Source organism: Ovis aries, chromosome 17, assembly GCF_016772045.2.
Source record: "Ovis aries strain OAR_USU_Benz2616 breed Rambouillet chromosome 17, ARS-UI_Ramb_v3.0, whole genome shotgun sequence".
NCBI classification, from domain to species: Eukaryota; Metazoa; Chordata; class Mammalia; order Artiodactyla; family Bovidae; genus Ovis; species Ovis aries.
In genome coordinates this window covers 65,786,421-65,806,671 of record NC_056070.1, presented here as the reverse complement: position 1 = coordinate 65,806,671, position 20,251 = coordinate 65,786,421, and the positions used below count along the sequence as shown (strand labels likewise).

The window sequence follows — 20,251 nt, the reverse complement described above, 5'->3', positions numbered from 1 at the left end:
TCACTCGTCCAGTGTCACACAGCTTCTCAGAGGTTGAGTCAGGATCTGAACCCCTGCAGTGTCGCTGCAGACAGAGCCCAGGCTCTTAATTTAACCTGTTGCAAACTGTTCCACGGCATAAACTACCTGAGTACAACGGGCTGGTGAGATAGCTCACAGTATTTTCATTATTAATCTTCTTGCCTTTTTCTATTCTTACCAAGTACGTATTTGTGAGTTTACACGTTCACAGAAGCTGGGGGCATGTGCACTAAGACTCTGTGCTGGTGGCAGAAATCAACAACGCTAGGGCAGCGGCAGCTGGTATTCCTGAGCAGTCACGCTGTGGCATGTCCTGTACTACGTGCATGCCAGCTCATATCAGCTCCACTCAGCGACTCTGTGCTAGTGGTGAGATTCAAATGTGGTTCCTGTTTGCCTCTAGAGCCGTGCTGTGTTCTCCATCGTCCAGGCTGCAGACAGGAGACTCAGTCTCTGGAGAGCTCTGAGGATGGTGGCCTAGAGTGGCTCAGGACTGCAGACTCCGACCCTGCCCTCTGGTCCTAAAGGCCTCCGTGGACAGATCCTGCCCATGCCCTGTCTGCTGATCCATGGCAGCCAAGTTCTCCAGAGATGGGACAGACTGAAATCATTTCCAACCCAGGAGGGCTTGGACAACCTCTGGACATCCTGACCAAGGCTCTCATCAGCGGTGATTTGATGTCAGTTCAGTTAGTTCCGGAGAAGGCAATGGCACCCCACTCCAGTACTCTTGCCTGGAAAATTCCATGGATGGAGGAGCCTGGTGGGCTACAGTCCATGGGGTCGCTAAGAGTTGGACACGACTGAGTAACTTCACTTTCACTTTTCACTTTCCTGCATTGGAAAAGGAAATGGCAACCCATTCCACTGTTCTTGCCTGGAGAATCCCAGGGACGGGGGAGCCTGGTGGGCTGCCATCTATGGGGTCACACAGAGTCGGACACGACTGAAGCAACTTAGCAGCAGCAGTTAGTTCAGCCACTCAGTCGTGTCCAACTCTTTGTGACCCCATGGACTGCAGCACACCAGGCCTCCCTGTCCATCACCAACTCCCAGAGTTTACTCAAACTCATGTCCTAGAAACATCCTAGCAACAGCTGTATCATCTTACAAAGTCTGATCCATTAAAGTCTGATCACCTGGACAGAGTGTGGGCACCAGCGAGGGAGATGGGCAGACCTCCCTGCCCACCCCAGACTCACTGGACCATGATCTGCACACCAACAACATCCACTGGAGACTTGTGCACAAGAGCAAGTGTGAGAAGCAGGGATGATAGCCCCGGGACCGGTATGGAGGGCGCTCCTCCAGATCCCACGCCCCTGCCACGTTCACGCGACACTCAGTGCCCCCACCTTCAGCTTCTTGAATCCCTGGCGAGAGAGAAAGCCCCTGCAGGCCGCCTGGAACAGGACGATGCTCTGAGACACCAGCTTCTCCCGCTGCTTCTCCAGCCTGGACACCACGCCCGCCTTGAGGAAGACCTGGAGGGAGGGAAGGCTGCAGGTGACGTTCCGCAAATGCATCAGACTGTCTCACGTGGGAGGGGCTGCAGCTCAGCCCCACTTCTCCTGCGTCCACCCAAAATGTTTGTGAGCAGCTGCCCTGGACCGGGGCTCTGAATGGTCAGAGCACCTTGTCTCCTGAGGCCTCCTCTTTCCCTTCTCTCGGCCCCCGGGGCTGCACAGCATGGCCCACACACCTGAGTGTGGTCACTGTCACCAGCCGGGGGCTTGTTAGAAACGCAGCATCCCTAGCCCCACCCCAGACCTGCTGAATCGGGACAATCCCTGGGGGGACTCATGCATGTTTGCCGAGAAGCACCTCACATCTCCAGGTCCTGGCACCACCCGGGGAGTGTGGTCAATGCAGATTCCCAGGCCCCGCCCCAGGGGGTGCAGAACCAGCGGGCTGGGTGGCATTCCTGGGTGTGTATTCTGTAACAAGTGCTGCTGGCCGGGAGAGAAGAGCTGCCCCAGAAACACTCGGTCCTGCCTCAGAAGGAGGGGCAGAGAATGTGGGAAAGTGGGGGCAGCCCTTCTCAGTCAGAAGAGGCTGGGGCCAGGCTGGAGCCGCCTGCGGGAGGCGCACAGGCATAGAGTGGAAGACAGCTGGAGGTTCACAGTTCTGGGCCTCAGCTCTCAATAACGGATGGGGGCTCCCGCGGCAAAGGGATCAATGTGTTCTCAGCTCCCACAGGGCTGCCCCTGAGAGACTGCGGGGAACAGCGGAGGGTTTTCAGAGTGAGCCTGAAGCTCTGGGGCCAGGCCTGCCCTGGCCAAGGCACTGGGGTCACTGCAGTTGGTGTCGCCTCCCCAGAAGTAAAGGAGAGACGCGCTCATGCTGTTCCTTTTCTGAGCACAGTCTCGTGCGTTACTTCACCAGATGCGGTTTGTAGCCCCAAAGGTGGCCAGCTGCTGGAGAGCACCATTTAAATCACTGACACTGTCAGGTAATCTACGGCATTATCCGTTAACGGCTAACACGGATGGAGCCCTCCTATGTTCTGGATCTGAATCAGATGCTTGATATGCAGGCAAAAGACTTGACATGGAGAATCTTAGACGGTAGTTACCACAACCCCCTCCCACCCCTCATTTAAAAAATCTTTTTTGGCTGCACCGTGTGGCACGTGGGATCTTAATTCCCCAACCAGGGATCAACCCCGGCCTCCTGCACTGGCAGCAGGAAGTCTTAACCGCTGGACCACCAGCAAAGTGTTCAATCCCCACATTTGATGGAGGGAGAACCTAGGGCTAAAAAAGGCATGAGTTTGCCCAGATCCTGCACTGCCAAATGGTAACGTGGGGATTAACTTCCCTCTCTGACTCCAGAGGAGACCATGGTTGTCACTGAATGTAATTAACATTTGCATGGCATCTGCATTTTGAGAAGCTCTTCTCCTATGTCCCATTTTAACTTGAGTTCACGTGGCTGGTGAGCAGCAAAGCTGAGACTTTATCTGGGAACCTCAAGTCCACCTCCTGCACCCATTCACATCGTTGGCATGAGGAGCTTTCATTCCCTGGCTCATGTGGTACCCAAACATCAAGGGTTTGTGGCTGAACAGTAATCTGATTCCAGGTGGAACCAAGGGTCTCCGTCGAGTCTCCATCCCCTTAAACCTGTTTCCTGTAACCATGACCAACCAGCCCCGCGGTAAACCTTTCCTCGGAGGGAAGGTGGAGATTAGCACACCCCATTGCTGCTAATTAACTCTGTTCTGTAACCCTCCATCGCTTTACACAACACTTCCTATGAGTCGGGCTGCCAAGACAATCAGCCTCATTGAAACAAAGACACGATTGACTCATTACCTATCAGATTGCCTCAATAATGACTGTATTAATTTCACAAGCTAGTGAGTCCCAAAAGCTGCTGTTAAAAAAAAAAAATCAATGATCAAAGTGATGACAGCACTAGTCCGTATATTACAAAAGTCGGCAGGCGCTGCCAAAACTGTTATTGATTAAGTATGAAGCTTTCATTAAAAAGATAATTGGAAACGACCATACACAGAATGGGAATAAGTCATCGCCTCTGTAGAATCGTGATTTTTTTTTTCCTTTTCTTTTCTCTTTTAAGAGCACATCGCCGTGCAGGAAGCCAACAGCATGTGGAATCCCACCTTTTTCATAAATGTCATGGCCCTCGGCACAGGCCTCGATAAGGGACTGGGGGCTGAGAATCACAAAGGAAAATCTAAATGACTCGCTCTTTGTGGACCCAGCTGCTTGTTGGACCCAGGCAGAATGTAATGTCCCAACATCCCCTTCCGAATGGGATCTCTGGGGGCCGCTGTTAGGCACACTGCTTTTGCTCTCAAAGTGCTGCAAGCCAGGTTTCAACATCTAATGCGGCCATGGCTCTCCTGTCTAATACTGCTGAGAAATTAGCTATTCTCTCTTAGTAGTTTTCCAGATTAGAGGAGATCAGTTCTTTAAACATTAAAATGTTACCCTGTTTGACAAGCATCCTGCCCCTGCTGGCAAATGCCTACCACAAACAATGACACACCACCCCTGTCAAATGGCAATGTACTGATCCCCACAGCCGACTTGGGAGGTAGAAAGCAGAGGGTCCGTTTTAGAGATGGGGGAACTGAGGCTCAGAGAGACTAAGTCACTCGTTCCACATTCGCACGCTGAGGCGGCGGTGGGGCCGGGGTGGGGCCCAGCTCAGTCTGTTCTCTCCCATTCCCAGCTCCCCACCTATGAAGCGATGAGCCTGACAAAGCGTGACACTTGCGTCTGCCCCTAAAGACGGCAGTCTGTCACCCCGGCTTCCAAAAGGATGCCTGGGCTTTGACGTGCCCTGGATGGCTTCTTAGTGAATGCCAAGTACGACTCAGAACTCTTCCTGTTTTACCATGGGGTGTTCTGGCTTGCAGACCTGTCTCACCCCCTGAGACTGCGAAAAGTGGCTGCCCATTTGGCTCTTTTCTTCCTTACTCTGCACTGGTTGCTGGGGTCACAAGGACTGACTGCGAAACTCATGAAGCAGCTAGGCACTTATCTGAACAGGGGTTCTCCAACCTAAGCATGTACTTGGATCCCCTGCAGAGCCTGCTACAACTCAGACTGTGGGGTTCCACCTCCAGGATTCCAGAGTCAGTGGTCTGGCTGGGGTGGCGGCGCCTGAGAACGTTTTTCAGGAAGCTCTCGGGTGATGCTGAGGCAGCTGGTCCAGGGATCACACTTTGAGAACCACTGTTTAGTCTAAAAGGATGATGTTCTTGGAGCTGAAGAAGAATTCCTCTGATTAAATAATTTGCTGTATATTTCCATGACTAAACAATAGAACCACAGCATATTGAAAAGAATGTGGGAGGACTGCCCTAGAAGTCCAGTGGTTAAAACTCCATGCTTCCAACGCAGGGGCCACGGGTTCAATCCCTGGCTGGGGAACTAAGATCCCATGTGCCGTGTAACAAAAATAAAAATAAAAAAAAGAAAAGAACTTGGGCTTTGTACTGGTACACATTTCCATGGGAGCCGTGCTCTTGGATCCTGAGAGGAACTGGAAAAGGGGCTGACTTCCCAGAGGTACAGTTTCCTCACTGGTGAAGAAGGGATATTATAATCATCTCAACAGAGACTCTTGAGGGGAAAGAGGAATAACATATGATGTTGCTTAGCACAGCACCAGGCTTGTGGTGGGGCCCATACCCCATGGGTTTATCTCTTCTGCTGGAAACGTCCACAGAACGTCCTGTGGACCAATCAGGTTGGGACCACAGCAGAATAACAGCTTCCACCATAGGCTTTAGCAGGACCAAGAAGCCTGTGGGGAGAGGCTGGTGTGTCTAGGGGGCAAGGACCAGTGTGAATGACTGTGAGCTCTCTGAGGAAAGAGGCGTGATGGGGCAGGACACTTCACTCTGATAAGAGGCACTCAGGGCCAATAGTGCCCCCAGGATGGGCTTCTGGAAACCATGGTCCTGCCCCAGCACTGTACATGGTACCTGAACATGGAAGGCAACTGACAAGGGTTTCGTGGACAACGTTAATCACTCAGAAGGTAACTATGTGGGGAAATGGTCCTCTAGTCTCCTCTGTCTCCAGTTTGTATTCTTAAATGTTGTCCCCACTCTCCTCCCACCAGCTGGTCCTTGAGTCTATAAACTCTGTAGCTCACTCCCCACACTATGACCCACTCACTCTGGGAGGTGGTAGGGGGTCTTCTACTGAAACAAGTGGGTGAAGGCCCCAGGGTCAAGTCATCTGGGGAGTCCTGAACACTGTATGATCCCTCATGAAAACTTTGAGGATGCCTTGAGCACATTAGGGCTCCATGAAATTCTTCTCTCAGCGTTTAAACTTTTTCTGAAGGGCTGCTGGCTCAACACCCATTTGGAGAAATCTATGTCCCTCAGCTCTGAAATTATACGCCTTCTTCTCATCCCTTCTCCTCTCACTGCTGCTAATCCCTAAGACTACAGCTGTGTTACATGTGGTGGCAAAGTAAAAGTTGCAAGGCTTTGAGTGAAAGTGGGCCTTTCTGAGGTTCAGAAAGTTCTACTAAGGTCCAGATGTGAACTCTGCAGACCGCTGAGGTCCCTGAGAGTGTCACCTCTAATAAATATTCCTCAATGGTCTCTCCACCCACACTTACCACATTTTATCTTAACGGCCTTGTCCTATAAGGAGGGCAGAGAGTCACTAGCCCTGCATTCAGCTTGGGGAAAAGGAGACACACAGAAGTAGCGGAAGCTGAGGAGGACAAGAGTCAGGTCTCATGTGGGTCCCTGATGTCATGGGTAGAACGGCAAACAAAGGCGCCCTACTCACCTGGCTGTGCCCCATGGCCACGGCCTTCTTCTCCAGGTCCAGTGTCTGCAGGAGCTGCGCCACAGCCTGGGATGGAGAGGAGAGTTAGAGGGGAAGACAGACGGCGGGCTGGAGACTCCCAGAGTGGATGGTCAGCTTGCTGGAGGGCTGACAGATACCCAGAAAGAGCAGATGTCTCCCGTGTCTGTGAGCTAACAGAGTTCCACCTCCCCAGGAAAGTGCAGAGATGGGCATGGACTGGGTACTGAATGTGTGCTGTCCACCCTGCTGAGACCTTCACAGACACCATCTCGCTTCACCCTCATGGCAGCCCCAGGCGGTCGTCACACCAGCACCCCATTTCATGCAGGAGAGAACCACAGATGCAAAACTAATGGAGGATGCATCTGCTACGGAAAACAGCGTGGTGAAACCTCAGAAAATGAAACATGTAAGTTCCACAGGATCTAGAAATTCCACTTCTGGATATATACCCAAAAGAACTGGAAGCAGGAATTTGAACAGATACTTGTACATACTCAGTTCATACCAGCATCATTCACAGTAGCCAAAAGGTGGAAGAAAGCTAAGTGTTACTAAACGCAGTGGTGGCTGCAGCCATGAAATTAAGAGATACTTGGTTCTTGGAAGGAAAGCTATGATGAACCTAGATAGTATATTAAAAAGCAGAGACATCACTTTGCTGACAAAGGTCTGTCCAGTCAAAGCTATGGTTTTTCCATACTCTTGTACAGATGTGGCAGTTGAACAATAAGGAAGGCTGAGCACCGGAGAACTGATGCGTTAGAATTGTGGTGCTGAATAAGACTCTTGAGAGTCCCTTGACCTGCACAGATATCAAACCAGTCAATCGTAAAGGAAATCAACCCTGAATATTCATTGGGAGGACTGATGCTGAAGCTGAAGCTCCAATCCTTTGGCTACCTGATGCAAAGAGCCAACTCATGGAAGAGACCCTGATGCTGGGAAAGATTGAGGCAACAGGAGAAGGGGGCAACAGAGGATGAGATGGTTAGATAGCATCACCAACTCTATGGACATGAATTTGAGCAAACTCTGGACGACAGTGGAGAACAGAGGAGCCTGGCATGCCACAGTCCACGGGGTCACAAAGACTCAGACATGATTTAGGGCCTGAACAACAACCACCTAAGTATCTATCAACAGATGGATGGATAAACAAAAATGTGGTGTATATACCCAACAGAATATTAATCATGTTTAAAGGGGAAGGAAATTCTGAAATAAGCTACAACGTGGATGAACCCTAAGGACATTATATTTAGTGAAATAAGCCAGTCACAAAAGGACAAATACCATATTATTCCACTTATATGACATACCTAGAGCAGTCAAATTCATAGAAAGTGTCCATAGAATGATGGCTGCCAGGGGCTGGGGTGATGGGGATGGGAAGTTAATGTTCAATGGGTATAGACTTTCAGTCTTGCAGAAAGAAAGCATTCTAGAGATGGATGGTGGTGATGGCCTCACACGAGTGTGAAAACACTTACTATTGCTAAACTGCACACTTAAAAATCTCTAAATGCTAAATGTTATGTTATGTATATTTTGCCACAATTTTTAAAAAATGAAAGGAAGAGGATTCCCTGGTGGTCCAGTGGCTAAGACTCCACACTCCCAAAGCAGGGGGCCCGAGTTTGATCCCTAACTAGATCCCACCCGCCAAAACTAAGAGTTTGAAACTAAGACCTGGAGTAGCCAAACAAATAAATATTTAAAAACAAACAAACAAACAAACAGAATGAAGGCATTTCCCCAAGGTTATAAGTTACATGAGCCAAATTCGAATCAGGGTGTGTCAGGCCACACTGCAATCTCTATGTCTGGACTGCTGCCCAGGCCCAGGACAGGGGCAGAGGGCCTCAGGCCACTGGGGGATTGACCCCCGTGGCAGCCACCCCAGTGCCCTGTCCTCTCACCCACTGGCCAGGGACGGCCTGACTCTCCCGAATATTTGCCGAATCATGACATGGCCACTAACCCTGTGTTCCTGGCCTAGATGAGGGAGGGAGAGTCCATGTTTAACTCATCAGTTTCCTCTACCGCATCTGGTATACAGCAGGAGCTCGATGAATATGATGAGATCCAGTGAGTGCGGAAGCAGCAGGTTGGAGTGGGAGAAAGGCAACCCCCCTTCAGGAGAAACAAATTCACTCGAGATCCCTAGACCCTGCCTTGGCCAGGCCACCAGCCATTTAACGGAATCTGGCTCAGACAGTAAAGAATGTGCCTGCAATGTGGGAGACTCCGGTTCTATCCCTGGGTCAGGAAGATCTCCTGGAGAAGGGAATGGCTACCCACTCCAGTATTCCTGCCTGGAGAATCCCATGGACAGAGGAGCCTGGCAGGCCCCAGTCCAAGGGGTCACAGAGAGTCAGACATGACTGAGTGACTAACACTTCCCCTTTCCTCTTATCACAGAGGCCACAGACTCTGGAGCAATCCTGTCAAGAGATCTGTGCCCTCGGACAAATGCAGGTCCAGCTTGGTCCCTCTGTGACCCCAATTCCCCTCCCACTCCACCCCTACGCCAGCCCTCTTGGACTTCCCATTCACTGAAAACCACCAAGTCTATCTACAGAATAAACTGTCAGAAAAGTCACTGTGACATTCCACCAAGAAACAGGTATTCTGAGACAGAGTAAATTGGTAGATAAGTTTCAACTCCATGGATCATAGCATCACAGAAAACTTCCCAAAACAAACACACAAAAGAAAATGCCTATTAAAAGTCCAGACCAAGGCTGTAATTTGGGGGGAAGTTTCCTTCTCTGACCTCCGAGAAGAACATTCCATAGCGTCCCCTCCAAAAACTCAGTGGTTTTACTTAATATTACATTTTAGCCAAAGTTGCTCTCAGGGAGCTACAGGCAGCAAAATGCAAAAAACCAACATATCCAGAAAACATTTTTTCTCTCTGCACAAGAGGAAAACAAAATAAAAATTGAGAAGCATTTATTCAAGAGAAACTACTGGGCCTTTAAGAATGGTGGGAAGTTTGTGGTAACTGTGATCAAGACCCTTCCACTCCCACGAGGCTCTGTCACTGCAGGGGTCCCACTGGCGTGAGGCAAGCAATGAAAACTAGCTGCTTCGCTGCCAGAAGGGGTTCACATACAGGGAGCAAAGTGAGGAGAAATCCCACATCCAGAACCATCGTCAGAAACAGTAAGTGATCTTGGCACCAAATGAATGGAGGAGGTCAATGGCACAGCTAGCCTAAGACTGTTTTCTGAGAGGGGCGAGCAGTGGGGCAGTGATTAGCCAGGTTCCTATAACGAGGAGATGCTGGGTATGGGATGGTCAGTCGGCCGTGATACCCATGCCCCATACATTCCTGGCCATCTGGAAAGCTATCCACACTCACAGGAAAGACTGAGGGGGGCGGGGGCTGAGGCACTTAAACATTCCTACCTAAATATAAGGCCACGTGCACAGGCGGAAAATACGGAGAAGAGCCATACAGAAAGTAAAATCTGCGGCACAACTATAAATGCCTGAATGCTGGATACACTTTCCAAACCACACAGATCACTGTAAAACCACTAAAAAATCAGATAAAAGCGTCACACATTCAAGATGTTTGACCCCAACCTCTGCTGACCACTAAGCTGTGCTGGCACAGGGTCAACCCTTGAGAATCCACGATTTCTAATAAAAACAACAATTTTTAAGAAGTGAACAGAGACAGTAGCAGTCTCACACCACAGGGGAGACAGACTCCATAAATCTAGTCCTATTAAGTTACTAATTGGGAAAAGGTTGGGATCTAGAGACGCAATATTTTATTATTGAAAATGTCTGGTTTTCCACAGAAAATTACAAGACATGCAAAGAAATTAGAAAGTGTGACCTATGTTCAAGGAATAAACCCTCAAGATCAGTCGCAGGAAACGCTCTGGGGGCGTAGAGGCTGGCCTTAAAAAAGACTCCCGGACAGCTCTCACAAGGCACATAACGGGCTTAATTAACTCACCATGCCTGGCACGGGCTGAGTTTCCATAAGGACTCGTAGGTGGCGGAGGTTCTGAGGTTATAAGCCCCTCGGGGGCGCTGTGGAGTGATAATACACCCTCAACCTCCACCACTCTGGGCTCAAACTGCTAGGCCCTGAATGTACCCAGGAGAGACCCAACTCAGCCTCCAATGACACGGTCCCCGTGTCCTCCAACTGTGCAGAGGTTTCTCTCCAATATTTCGCAAGGATGCCTCCCTCCCCCAAGCAGAGCACACAGTCTGGCATCTCACATTAAGCTCCATGTGCCAGACCAGCTGCAGAAGACTCCAGGAGCCACAAAGGGCTGTGGCTGCGAAGGGCTCCCGACTCACCGCTCCACGGGTCGCACGGTGCAGGGACCCACGGCTGTGGGAACGGATGCTTTCCCGACCACCCTGCTGTCAGGACAGCCCCTCCTCCAGGAAATGCACACCGTGGTTGATGGCTGCCATACACTGAGCACCTACTATGTGCCAGGCACTGCTATGCCCTGTCATACACTGCCCCTGGTCATATAGCTATCAAGCATCAAGGCGCACAGATGAATGGAAAGAGAGATGGCAGAAACCAGGATTTGAACCCAAGTCTATCTGACTCTAAACCACGTGCTTTTAACCACCAAAACTTTTACACGCTGATCAAAACAGTCATAATAACCCTAACACAACCCCTAACATTCATAACTGCCGGGAGCCAGCGTGAGGAATCCCGCCCGCGGCAATGGTCATGAGGAAGGAAGCCAGACAAAACACAAAGGTGTGATCTAGCTTCAGGGGTTCCCCCTGAGTTGTCCTGAGCATGTACCCCAAAAAACCAGAGTCGGCCTGATTTTATTTTTCTGTGCTTTCCACTCTTCTGACACTCTCTGGAAAGAGTTAACTCAGGGCTTCAGCTAACAGTCTCCTGCAAAAGGAGTGTCTCAGCTCAAACCCCTCTGATGGCTCTCTAACTTGCCTGACAGTTAGAGACTTTTACAATCTGTGGATTGTTTACAGCCCCCCAACCACAAGAGGCACAAAGCTTAAAGCATCTTACAGATACAGAGCCTTTTCTAAAGAGCTAAAAATCATATTGGTGACGGATTTTACTGTTGACTCAATGATTGCTGCCAGGCCTCCATATTCTTTATCTTTTAGGCACCTGGGAGGATATTAATCAATGTAATCGGGATATGGAAAAAGGTATATAGTAGTTTTGATGTTAGCAACACTAGACTTTTGAGTTAATTACTTTTCTTTTGTTATGAATCACTGTACTCCTTTTACTTGTTCTAAATTGCTGTATCTTTGCTATGTAAGAATGCAACTTTATTTAGTGTTTTTCTGAGAGTGGCACCAGACTTTGGGAGGATTAACACAAATAAGTCTTCTGGTTGACAAACCCTTATCAGAAAAGGGCTGTAAAATGTTAATTGGCCCTCTGGCCAGAAGATGATGTACATCACCTAAGACTTGTGTACACAATTAGGTATGCAGAGAGAAAGCCTGGTTTTGATAAGAGTCAGGGCTGCCGATGCTGCATGATTTTGTATTACCCATTGATCTCTATGTACAATCAAAAAGGTATAAAAGGCCTTTCTAGACAATAGAGGCTGGGCCAGACCTGGGAAGACTGGTTCCCCCGTGTCTTACTCCTTTTCTGGCTGAATTCCAATCTGGGGCATGGAGGCTTGCCATGTCTACTTACTTGACCCCGCTTCTAAGATCCACCCGAGAGGGAGCCCAAGGTGGGGCACCCCCCGCTATTCAAGAGGACGCTGGTGGCCTCACGTAGATGGTGCAAGCTCCTTGTCTGGAACTTTATTGGCTTTCAAAGTAAACCAAGTTATTCAGCCTCTTTTCTCCACTTAATTTTCCTACTACACTATTTCTTACTAATCTAATCTTATATTAATAAATAAATAAGTTTTTCCTCGCCTACGCTGTTCATGCTTCGAATCACCCTGGATCCACCAGGGCAGGACCCCGGCACATAACCCCTAAGATAAAGGTTAGGACTACATCTCTGTTCTTTAACTCTATAGTTTCATGATTATAAATAGTATGTCTGGCACGGAGCACAAGCAATATGAACAAACATATAAATAAAAAACACACATGTTTATATAACTGGGTTGGTTAACACTAAACAGAAAACAAGCAGAATCATTACAACAGTAGACCCAAACTGGAGTTCAGTTCAGTCGCTCAGTTGTGTCCGACTCTTTGCAACCCCATGAATCGCAGCACGCCAGGCCTCCCTGTCCATCACCAACTCCCGGAGTTCACTCAGACGCATGTCCATTGAGTCGGTGATGCCATCTAGCCATCTCATCCTCTGCTGTCCATCCCTTCTCCTCCAGCCCCAATCCCTCCCAGCATCAGAGTCTTTTCCAATGAGTCAACTCTTCGCATGAGTGGCAAAAGTATTGGAGTTTCAGCTTTAGCATGATTCCTTCCAAAGAAATCCCAGGGCTGATCTCCTTCAGAATGGACTCATTGGATCTCCTTGCAGTCCAAGGGACTCTCAAGACTCTTCTCCAACACCACAGTTCAAAAGCATCAATTCTTCAGCGCTCAGCCTTCTTCACAGTCCAACTCTCATATCCATACATGGCCACTGGAAAAACCATAGACTTGACTAGACGGACCTTTGTTGGCAAAGTAATGTCTCTGCTTTTGAATATGCTATCTAGGTTGGTCATAGATTTTCTTCCAAGGAGCAAGCGTCTTTTAATTTCATGGCTGCAATCACCATCTGCAGTGATTTTGGAGCCCCCAAAATAAAGTCTGACATTGTTTCCACTGTTTCCCATCTATTTCCCATGAAGTGACGCGACCACATGCCATGATCTTCGTTTTCTGAATGTTGAGCTTTAAGCCAACTTTTTCACTCTCCACTTTCACTTTCATCAAGAGGCTTTTTAGATCCTCTTCACTTTCTGCCATAAGGGTGGTGTCATCTGCATATCTGAGGTTATTGATATTTCTCCTGCAATCTGGATTCCAGCTTGTGCTTCTTCCAGTCCAGCATTTCTCATGATGTACTCTGCATATAAGTTAAATAAGCAGGGTGACAATATACAGCCTTGATGTACTCCTTTTTCCTATTTGGAACCATTCTGTTGTTCCATGTCCAGTTCTAACTGTTGCTTCCTGACCTGCATATAGGTTTCTCAAGAGGCAGGTCAGGTGGTCTGTATTCCCATCTCTTTGAGAATTTTCCACAATTTATTGTGATCCACACAGTCAAAGGCTTTGGCATAGTCAATAAAGCAGAAATAGATGTTTTTCTGGAACTCTCTTGCTTTTTCCATGATCCAGCAGATGTTGGCAAGTTGATCTCTGGTTCCTCTGCCTTTTCTAAAACTAGCTTGAACATCTGGAAGTTCACGGTTCACGTATTGCTGAAGCCTGGCTTGGAGAATTTTAAGCATTACTTTACTAGCATGTGAGATGAGTGCAATTGTGCAGTAGTTTGAGCATTCTTTGGCATTGCCTTTCTTTGGGATTGGAATGAAAACTGACCTTTTCCAGTCCTGTGGCCACTGCTGAGTTTTCCAAATTTGCTGGCTTATTGAGCATCATCTTTCAGGATTTGAAATAGCTCAACTGGAATTCCATCACCTCCGCTAGCTTTGTTCGTAGTGATGCTTTCTAAGGCCCACTTGACTTCACATTCCAGGATGTCTGGCTCTAGGTGAGTGATCACACTACCGTGATTATCTGGGTCTTTAAGATCTTTTTTGTACAGTTCTTCTGTGTATTTTTGCCACCTCTTCTTAATATCTTCTGCTTCTATTAGGTCCATACCATTTCTGTCCTTTATTGAGCCCATCTTTGCATGAAATGTTCTCTTGGTATCTCTAATTTTCTTGAAGAGATCTCTAGTCTTTCCCATTCTGTTCTTTTCCTCTATTTCTTTGCATTGATCGCTGAAGAAGGCTTTCTTATCTCTTCTTGCTATTCTTTGGAACTCTGCATTCAGATGCTTATATCTTTCCTTTTTTCCTTTGCTTTTCACCTCTCTTCTTTTCACAGCTATTTGTAAGGGCTTCCCAGACAGCCATTTTGCTTTTTTGCATTTCTTTTCCATGGGGATGGTCTTGATCCCTGTCTCCTGTACAATGTCACAGACCTCATTCCATAGTTCATCAGGCACTCTATCTATCAGATCTAGGCCCTTAAATCTATTTCTCACTTCCACTGCATAATCATAAGAGATTTGACTTAGGTCATACATGAATGATCTAGTGATTTTCCCTACTTTCTTCAATTTAAGTCTGAATTTGGTAATAAGGAATTCATGATCTGAGCCACAGTCAGCTCCTGGTCTTTTTTTTGTTGACTGTATACAGCTTCTCCATCTTTGGCTGCAAAGAATATAATCAGTCTGATTTCGGTGTTGACCATCTGGTGATGTCCATGTGTAGAGTCTTCTCTTGTGTTGTTGGAAGAGGGTGTTTGCTATGACCAGTGCATTTTCTTGGCAAAACTCTATTAGTCTTTGCCCTGCTTCATTCCACATTCCAAGGCCAAATTCGCCTGTTACCCCAGGTGTTTCTTGACTTCCTACTTTTGCATTCCAGTCCCCTATCATGAAAAGGACATCTTTTTTGGGTGTTAGTTCTAAAAGGTCTTATAGGTCTTCATAGAACCGTTCAACTTCAGCTTCTTCAGCGTTACTGGTTGGGGCATAGACTTGAATTACTGTGATATTGAATGGTTTGCCTTGGAAACAAACAGAGATCATTCTGTCGTTTTTGAGATTGCATCCAAGTACTGCATTTCGGACTCTTTTGTTGACCATGATGGCTACTCCATTTCTTCTAAGGGATTCCTGCCCACAGTAGTAGATACAATGGTCATCTGAGTTAAATTCACCCATTCCAGTCCATTTCAGTTTGCTAATTCCTAGAATGTCGATGTTCGCTCTTGTCATCTCTAGTTTGACCACTTCCAATTTGCCTTGATTCATGGACCTGACATTCCAGGTTCCTATGCAATACTGCTCTTTACAGCATCAGACCTTGCTTCTATCACCAGTCACATCCACAACTGGGTATTGTTTTTGCTTTGGCTCCATCCCTTCATTCTTTCTGGAGTTATTTCTCCACTGGTTATTTCCAGACCCAAACTAGAAGAGGAGGCAAAGTGAGAAAGTCAAAAATGATAAATAAATTCCAGAGGGCTAGGGCTAAGGCTATGGGAGGGCTTCCCAGGTGGCTCAGTGGTAAAGGATCCACCTGCCAGTGCAGAAGACACAGGTTCGATCCCTGGGTCGGGAAGATCTGGAGAAGGAAATGGCCACCCACTCCAGTATTCTCGCCTGGAGAATCCCATGGACACAGGAGCCTGGTGGGCTGCCGTCCACGGAAGTGGAAAAGAGTGGACACGACTGAGTGACTGAACACGCACGCACACAAACACAAGGCCACGGGAGGCCCTCAGAAAATAATTCGGCGCCCTCAGAATGGACAGCTGCCTCTCTTCCTCTCTCCCTACCCAAGGTCCCCAGCCACAGGCTCATGGGAACCTCTGCAAAACAGAAAAGGACTCGGGGACAAGTTCAGAGGAAATCAGGAGTGTCCACCATGGTCTGAGATGGAACAAGAGTGGCTGCCTTTGAGAAGATAGGCATGCCATAATTATGTTTAGATCAAGTCCCCGGGGACAGAGATTTGGTGGCTAGAATCAGTCCTCACTGTAGACACTGTGAAGGTAAGAGGGAACCGGGGGTTTCCTGTCATCCATTAGGGAGATCTGGAAACTCCTGCCTCAGCAGCAAAGAGATAAAGGGACCAGAATCTTGGACAGAGCTGATGTGAACCTAACAAGCTCTTCCAGTAACCTTTCTGAGACCCCCTCACGGTCACTCTGGGAGGCCTTCAGTGTAGGTTAAGGCATACTCTCAGCCAGATGGGATCTGACTCTGGGAGAGAGGAGAGAGACCCACCATGATTAGAGGGCGCGACAGTCATTTTGGAGACCTGAGCACGTGCCTGGGTGTCAAAAGGAGACAGAGGCATCCTCAACGGTCAAGGTCAGTGTGAGGACACTGCTCCCTAGAGAGGACCAGGGGATGGGCAGAGTAGACTTGACTTCCTTCGTAATTTTGCTTAAGCAGGTTCAAATAATAAAGATCTGGTCTTTGATGCCATGCCCTTGCTGATAACCTTCCAGTCTGCCATCATTGACCACCTGATGAAGCCTAGGCTGTCTGCCCCTGCTGACAATGACCATGGGCTGATCCTTTTCTTCTACCTGGCAGCATTTATGCACCAGCCACACTGGATCTCGATCTGACTCTGGACCTCTGCACCTGCCAAACCCAATGTGGCTTGCCCTGCACCTTCTCTTACTTGATTCCTCCAAACCGTTCCAGAAAGATCTATTCAATCATCACTTGCTCTGTCTTCCCTGCATGTCCTACCCGCAACCCCTGCTGCAAATATCAGAAGTTTTAGAGGTGTTCCCTGGGACCTCCCAAAGCCCCCTCTCTGTCTGGGAATTGCTAATTTTCATCCTTCTTCCTCAGGAGGCTGTCTTCTGTTCATCCCTGTCTCTCTGGTGGCCAGCACAGGACCTGGTGCAAGGCAGGCACTTGGTGACAGCTGGATGGAATCGATAGTAATTATTTTAAATTAACATCATGACGGCACGTTCTGTGTAAATCTTCACCGAATACTCTGCCTGTCTTCAAAGGGCTTTCATTCAAAAGCCCTGCGTGAACGTGAAAAGATGCCCACCAGCCCTGGCCATCAGGGGACTGCAAGTCAAAGCCACAATGAGATACCGCCTCACACCCGAAAGGGTGACTTCAAAACACACCCCAGAAAATAACGAATGTTGGCAAGGTTGTGGAGAAGCTGCAACCCTCGGGCACTGTTGAGGGGAACAGAAAATGGTACAGCCATTATGGAAAACAGTTTGGAGGTTCCTCAAAAAATTAAATATAGTATTACCATATGATCCAGCAATTCCACTTTGAGTATGTACCCAAGAGAATCAAAAGACAGGGTCTCAAAAGAGGCCTCTGTACACTGTGTTCATAGCAGGGTCATTCACAACAGCCAAAAGGTGGCAATAGCCCAAGTGTCCTCTGACAAGAGGATGGATATACAAAATGCAATACACAAGGATACAGGTTAGCTTCAAAGGAAAGGAAATTCTGACATGTGCCACTAAATGGATGAACCCTGGGGACTTCATACTAAGTGCCATAAGCCAGTCACAAAAGGACAAACATTGTATGAGTCCACTTATATGTGGTTCCTGGAGCAGCCAAATTCATAGAGACAGAGAGCAGAACGGTGGTTGCCAAGGGCTGGCTGGGAGGCAGGATGGGCACGTAGTGTTTAATGGGGATGGTTCCAGTTTTGGAAAATGAAAGGAGTTCTGGAGGTGGAGGGCCGTGATGGTTACACACCATGAATGTACTTATGGCCACTAAACTGTATGCTTAAAAATGGGTTACGGTGGTTAAGTTTTATGTTATGTGTATTGTACCACAATACATAGTAAAGAGCCCTGTGTGAGGAGTTTGAGAGCCTGGGCTCAAACCCCGGCTCTACCACTGCCCCCACGGCCTGGCTGGGGGTGGGAGCCTCAGTTGCTTCTGCTGTGAAATGGGGATAATTCCCAGAGCAGGGAGCTTTATCAATTGAGGGCTGTTTCAGGGTGAAAGTTGGTAGGGAACCTTTTCATATTACACCTGATATTTTGTGATGAGAGTTTGTGTATCTGCGGTTAAAAAAAAAAAAAGGCATATGCTATTTTTGTTTCAGGAGCACAAAATCCAGCAGGGACCCTCCAAATGAGAGTACTTCACTGGGAGAGAGCCTGGTTTAAGCACCACGTGCACACTAGGCACACAGGGGATGTGCCAAGGCCTGGTTCACACCCTGCCAGTGAATTCCCTCTGCTGCCGTCTAGTGTCTAATGACAATATTGACCTTTCCTATCTGTCAGACTTGTCTTATTAAATCCTGAGGTCTTAAATGCTTTGCACACAGAGGCTGACAGTTTGCCCACCCAAGCACGTGTTCATGTATAATTCATGGTGTATCGTGCTGCTTGGCAGATGAATATTTATCAGCTTTTTCATAAGAGGCAGGCTGGCGTTTCCTTTTGTTGCTACCAAAATCCTATGCTGCAGCAAATGAAATTTGTGAGCAAATAATAAAAAAAAAAAAAGAAGAAGAATAACAAGAAGCGAAAACTCCCCAGTCCATTCTGCTTGTAATTTTCCACTTTCCAAGGCCTCCAGCGTGTGTGTGTGGAGGTGGTTTCGGTCTGGCTACGAGAGAGAACTGCTGAGTCGTCCAGAATAGAAACGCTTCCATATGCTCCCCCTGCACCCCTGCCGAAAACTCCCCCACACCCCACTTCTGCACTGCCTTCAACAGCGAAGGAGCCCAAGCCCCTTTCAGTGGCTCCAGTCCAGCTGCTCTGGATGGAGATCAAGACGGGGGGTGGGGGCAACCAAGAATAAGGAACCCCGATGAAGCTTGGTACACTGTGGCTGGTGGCACTGAGCCAGGCAATTTCGTGGTTTCCACAGTGGGATGCCTCCCAGGGAGGGGACAGCCCCGTGCCACACCAGCTGGGGTCTGAGGTCCCCTCCCCGGGGCTGGGACGCAGGAGCACCATGAGAAATGCCGCTGTGTCTGCGGGAGGGAGCCTGTGCCCTGGTCCCTGCTGCAGAGGAGAGCCAAGAAAGGGCTTAAGACTTGTGCATCTGCGGCTGGCTCTTCTCGCCTTGCAACTCACTGACTGAGGATTCCAGGCTGGGAGGTCAGGCGCGCACAGGTGCACTCACCGGAGGGGAGCTTCGGCACAGCTGTGAATGCAGAGTCTGCGTGGCCTGGCTGCCACCTCTCTGGCCTTGGAAGACAGTGATGACGATGACAATGACAATCACAGTTCATACAGAATGAGCCCCTACTATGTGCTGGGCCCTGCGGCAAGCACACCAATTACACTACTACATACAATCCACTGAACGCTCCACGGAGGTCGGTGTGATCATTGTTCCCATTTTACAAATTAGGAAACTGAAGCAGAAAGATGGATTAACTCATCTAAGCTCACACAGTCCCAGCTGGGAGTCAACTGCAGGTCTGTGTGGCTTGAGCCCACGCTTTCTTAACGACCCTCCATGCAATCAAGAAACTTGAGTTCAAGGGCAAAACCCACGAATGCTTGGCTGTGTGGCCTCAAGGCAATCCGTCACCTCTACGAGCCCACGTTTCAGCATTCACAAAAGAGGCGCGATGGCTCATTTTGCAGGGCTGTTGTGAGGATGCACTAGGGCTTTGTAAACTGTTAAGAGCTCTGTCATTGATCAGCCGGTGGCTGTTCTCAACAGAAACACTTACTGGGGATTTGGCACTAGGAGTGAAGACTTCTGGCTCCAGAAGCTTATGGTAGAGATGGAGGAAGGAGACATAGAGGGGCAACAATACAAGGTTAAGTACGTGTCTTCATTCATTCACCCGACAGGCAATTTACCGAGCACTTGCTCTGAGCCCGAAAACACACAGTCCCCCAAAAAAGTGTTATTTCAGACATGACTAAGTGCCACACAGATGTTTGAACAAGAAGATGCGATGGAGAATAACACGAGCAAGATCTGAACAGCAAGATGACACTGGCCTGGCCAGGACCGGGGAGAGGCGACAGCCCTCTGTGCAAAGGCCCTGAGGGGAGTGTTTGGGGCCACAAGCCCTCTTTTCACAGACTGTCGGGGTGCTAGAGCCAAGTGCAACTCCCTACAGGAATGATGACCATCCACCCTGCTGGGAGCCCTCCCACACGGGACCTGCCCTTCCCGTGGTTCTAATTCTTTTTCTGCACTTCCTCAGGCAGGGTTTCAGAAGGACCATTCTGGGATGGGCAGTGTTGTAAGTGACCCTGCAGAGGGCGCAGTGTGGAGTAGG

The 20,251-nt window shown here is 48.6% G+C and overlaps 1 protein-coding gene across 3 annotated transcripts in view; it reads right to left on the bottom strand.

Moving 5' to 3' along the window:
* The window catches only part of MYO18B (myosin XVIIIB), a 242,074-nt gene that overhangs the window by 135,970 nt on the left and 85,853 nt on the right, over positions 1-20,251 (bottom strand). For all 3 annotated transcript variants that reach the window (XM_060400839.1, XM_060400838.1, XM_060400837.1), the window contains 2 exons: positions 6,312-6,377; positions 1,377-1,505 (listed from right to left, as the gene is read on the bottom strand). In XM_060400839.1, the coding sequence (XP_060256822.1) occupies positions 1,377-1,505; positions 6,312-6,377 (195 nt within the window). The remainder of the gene's footprint in view (positions 1-1,376; positions 1,506-6,311; positions 6,378-20,251) is intronic.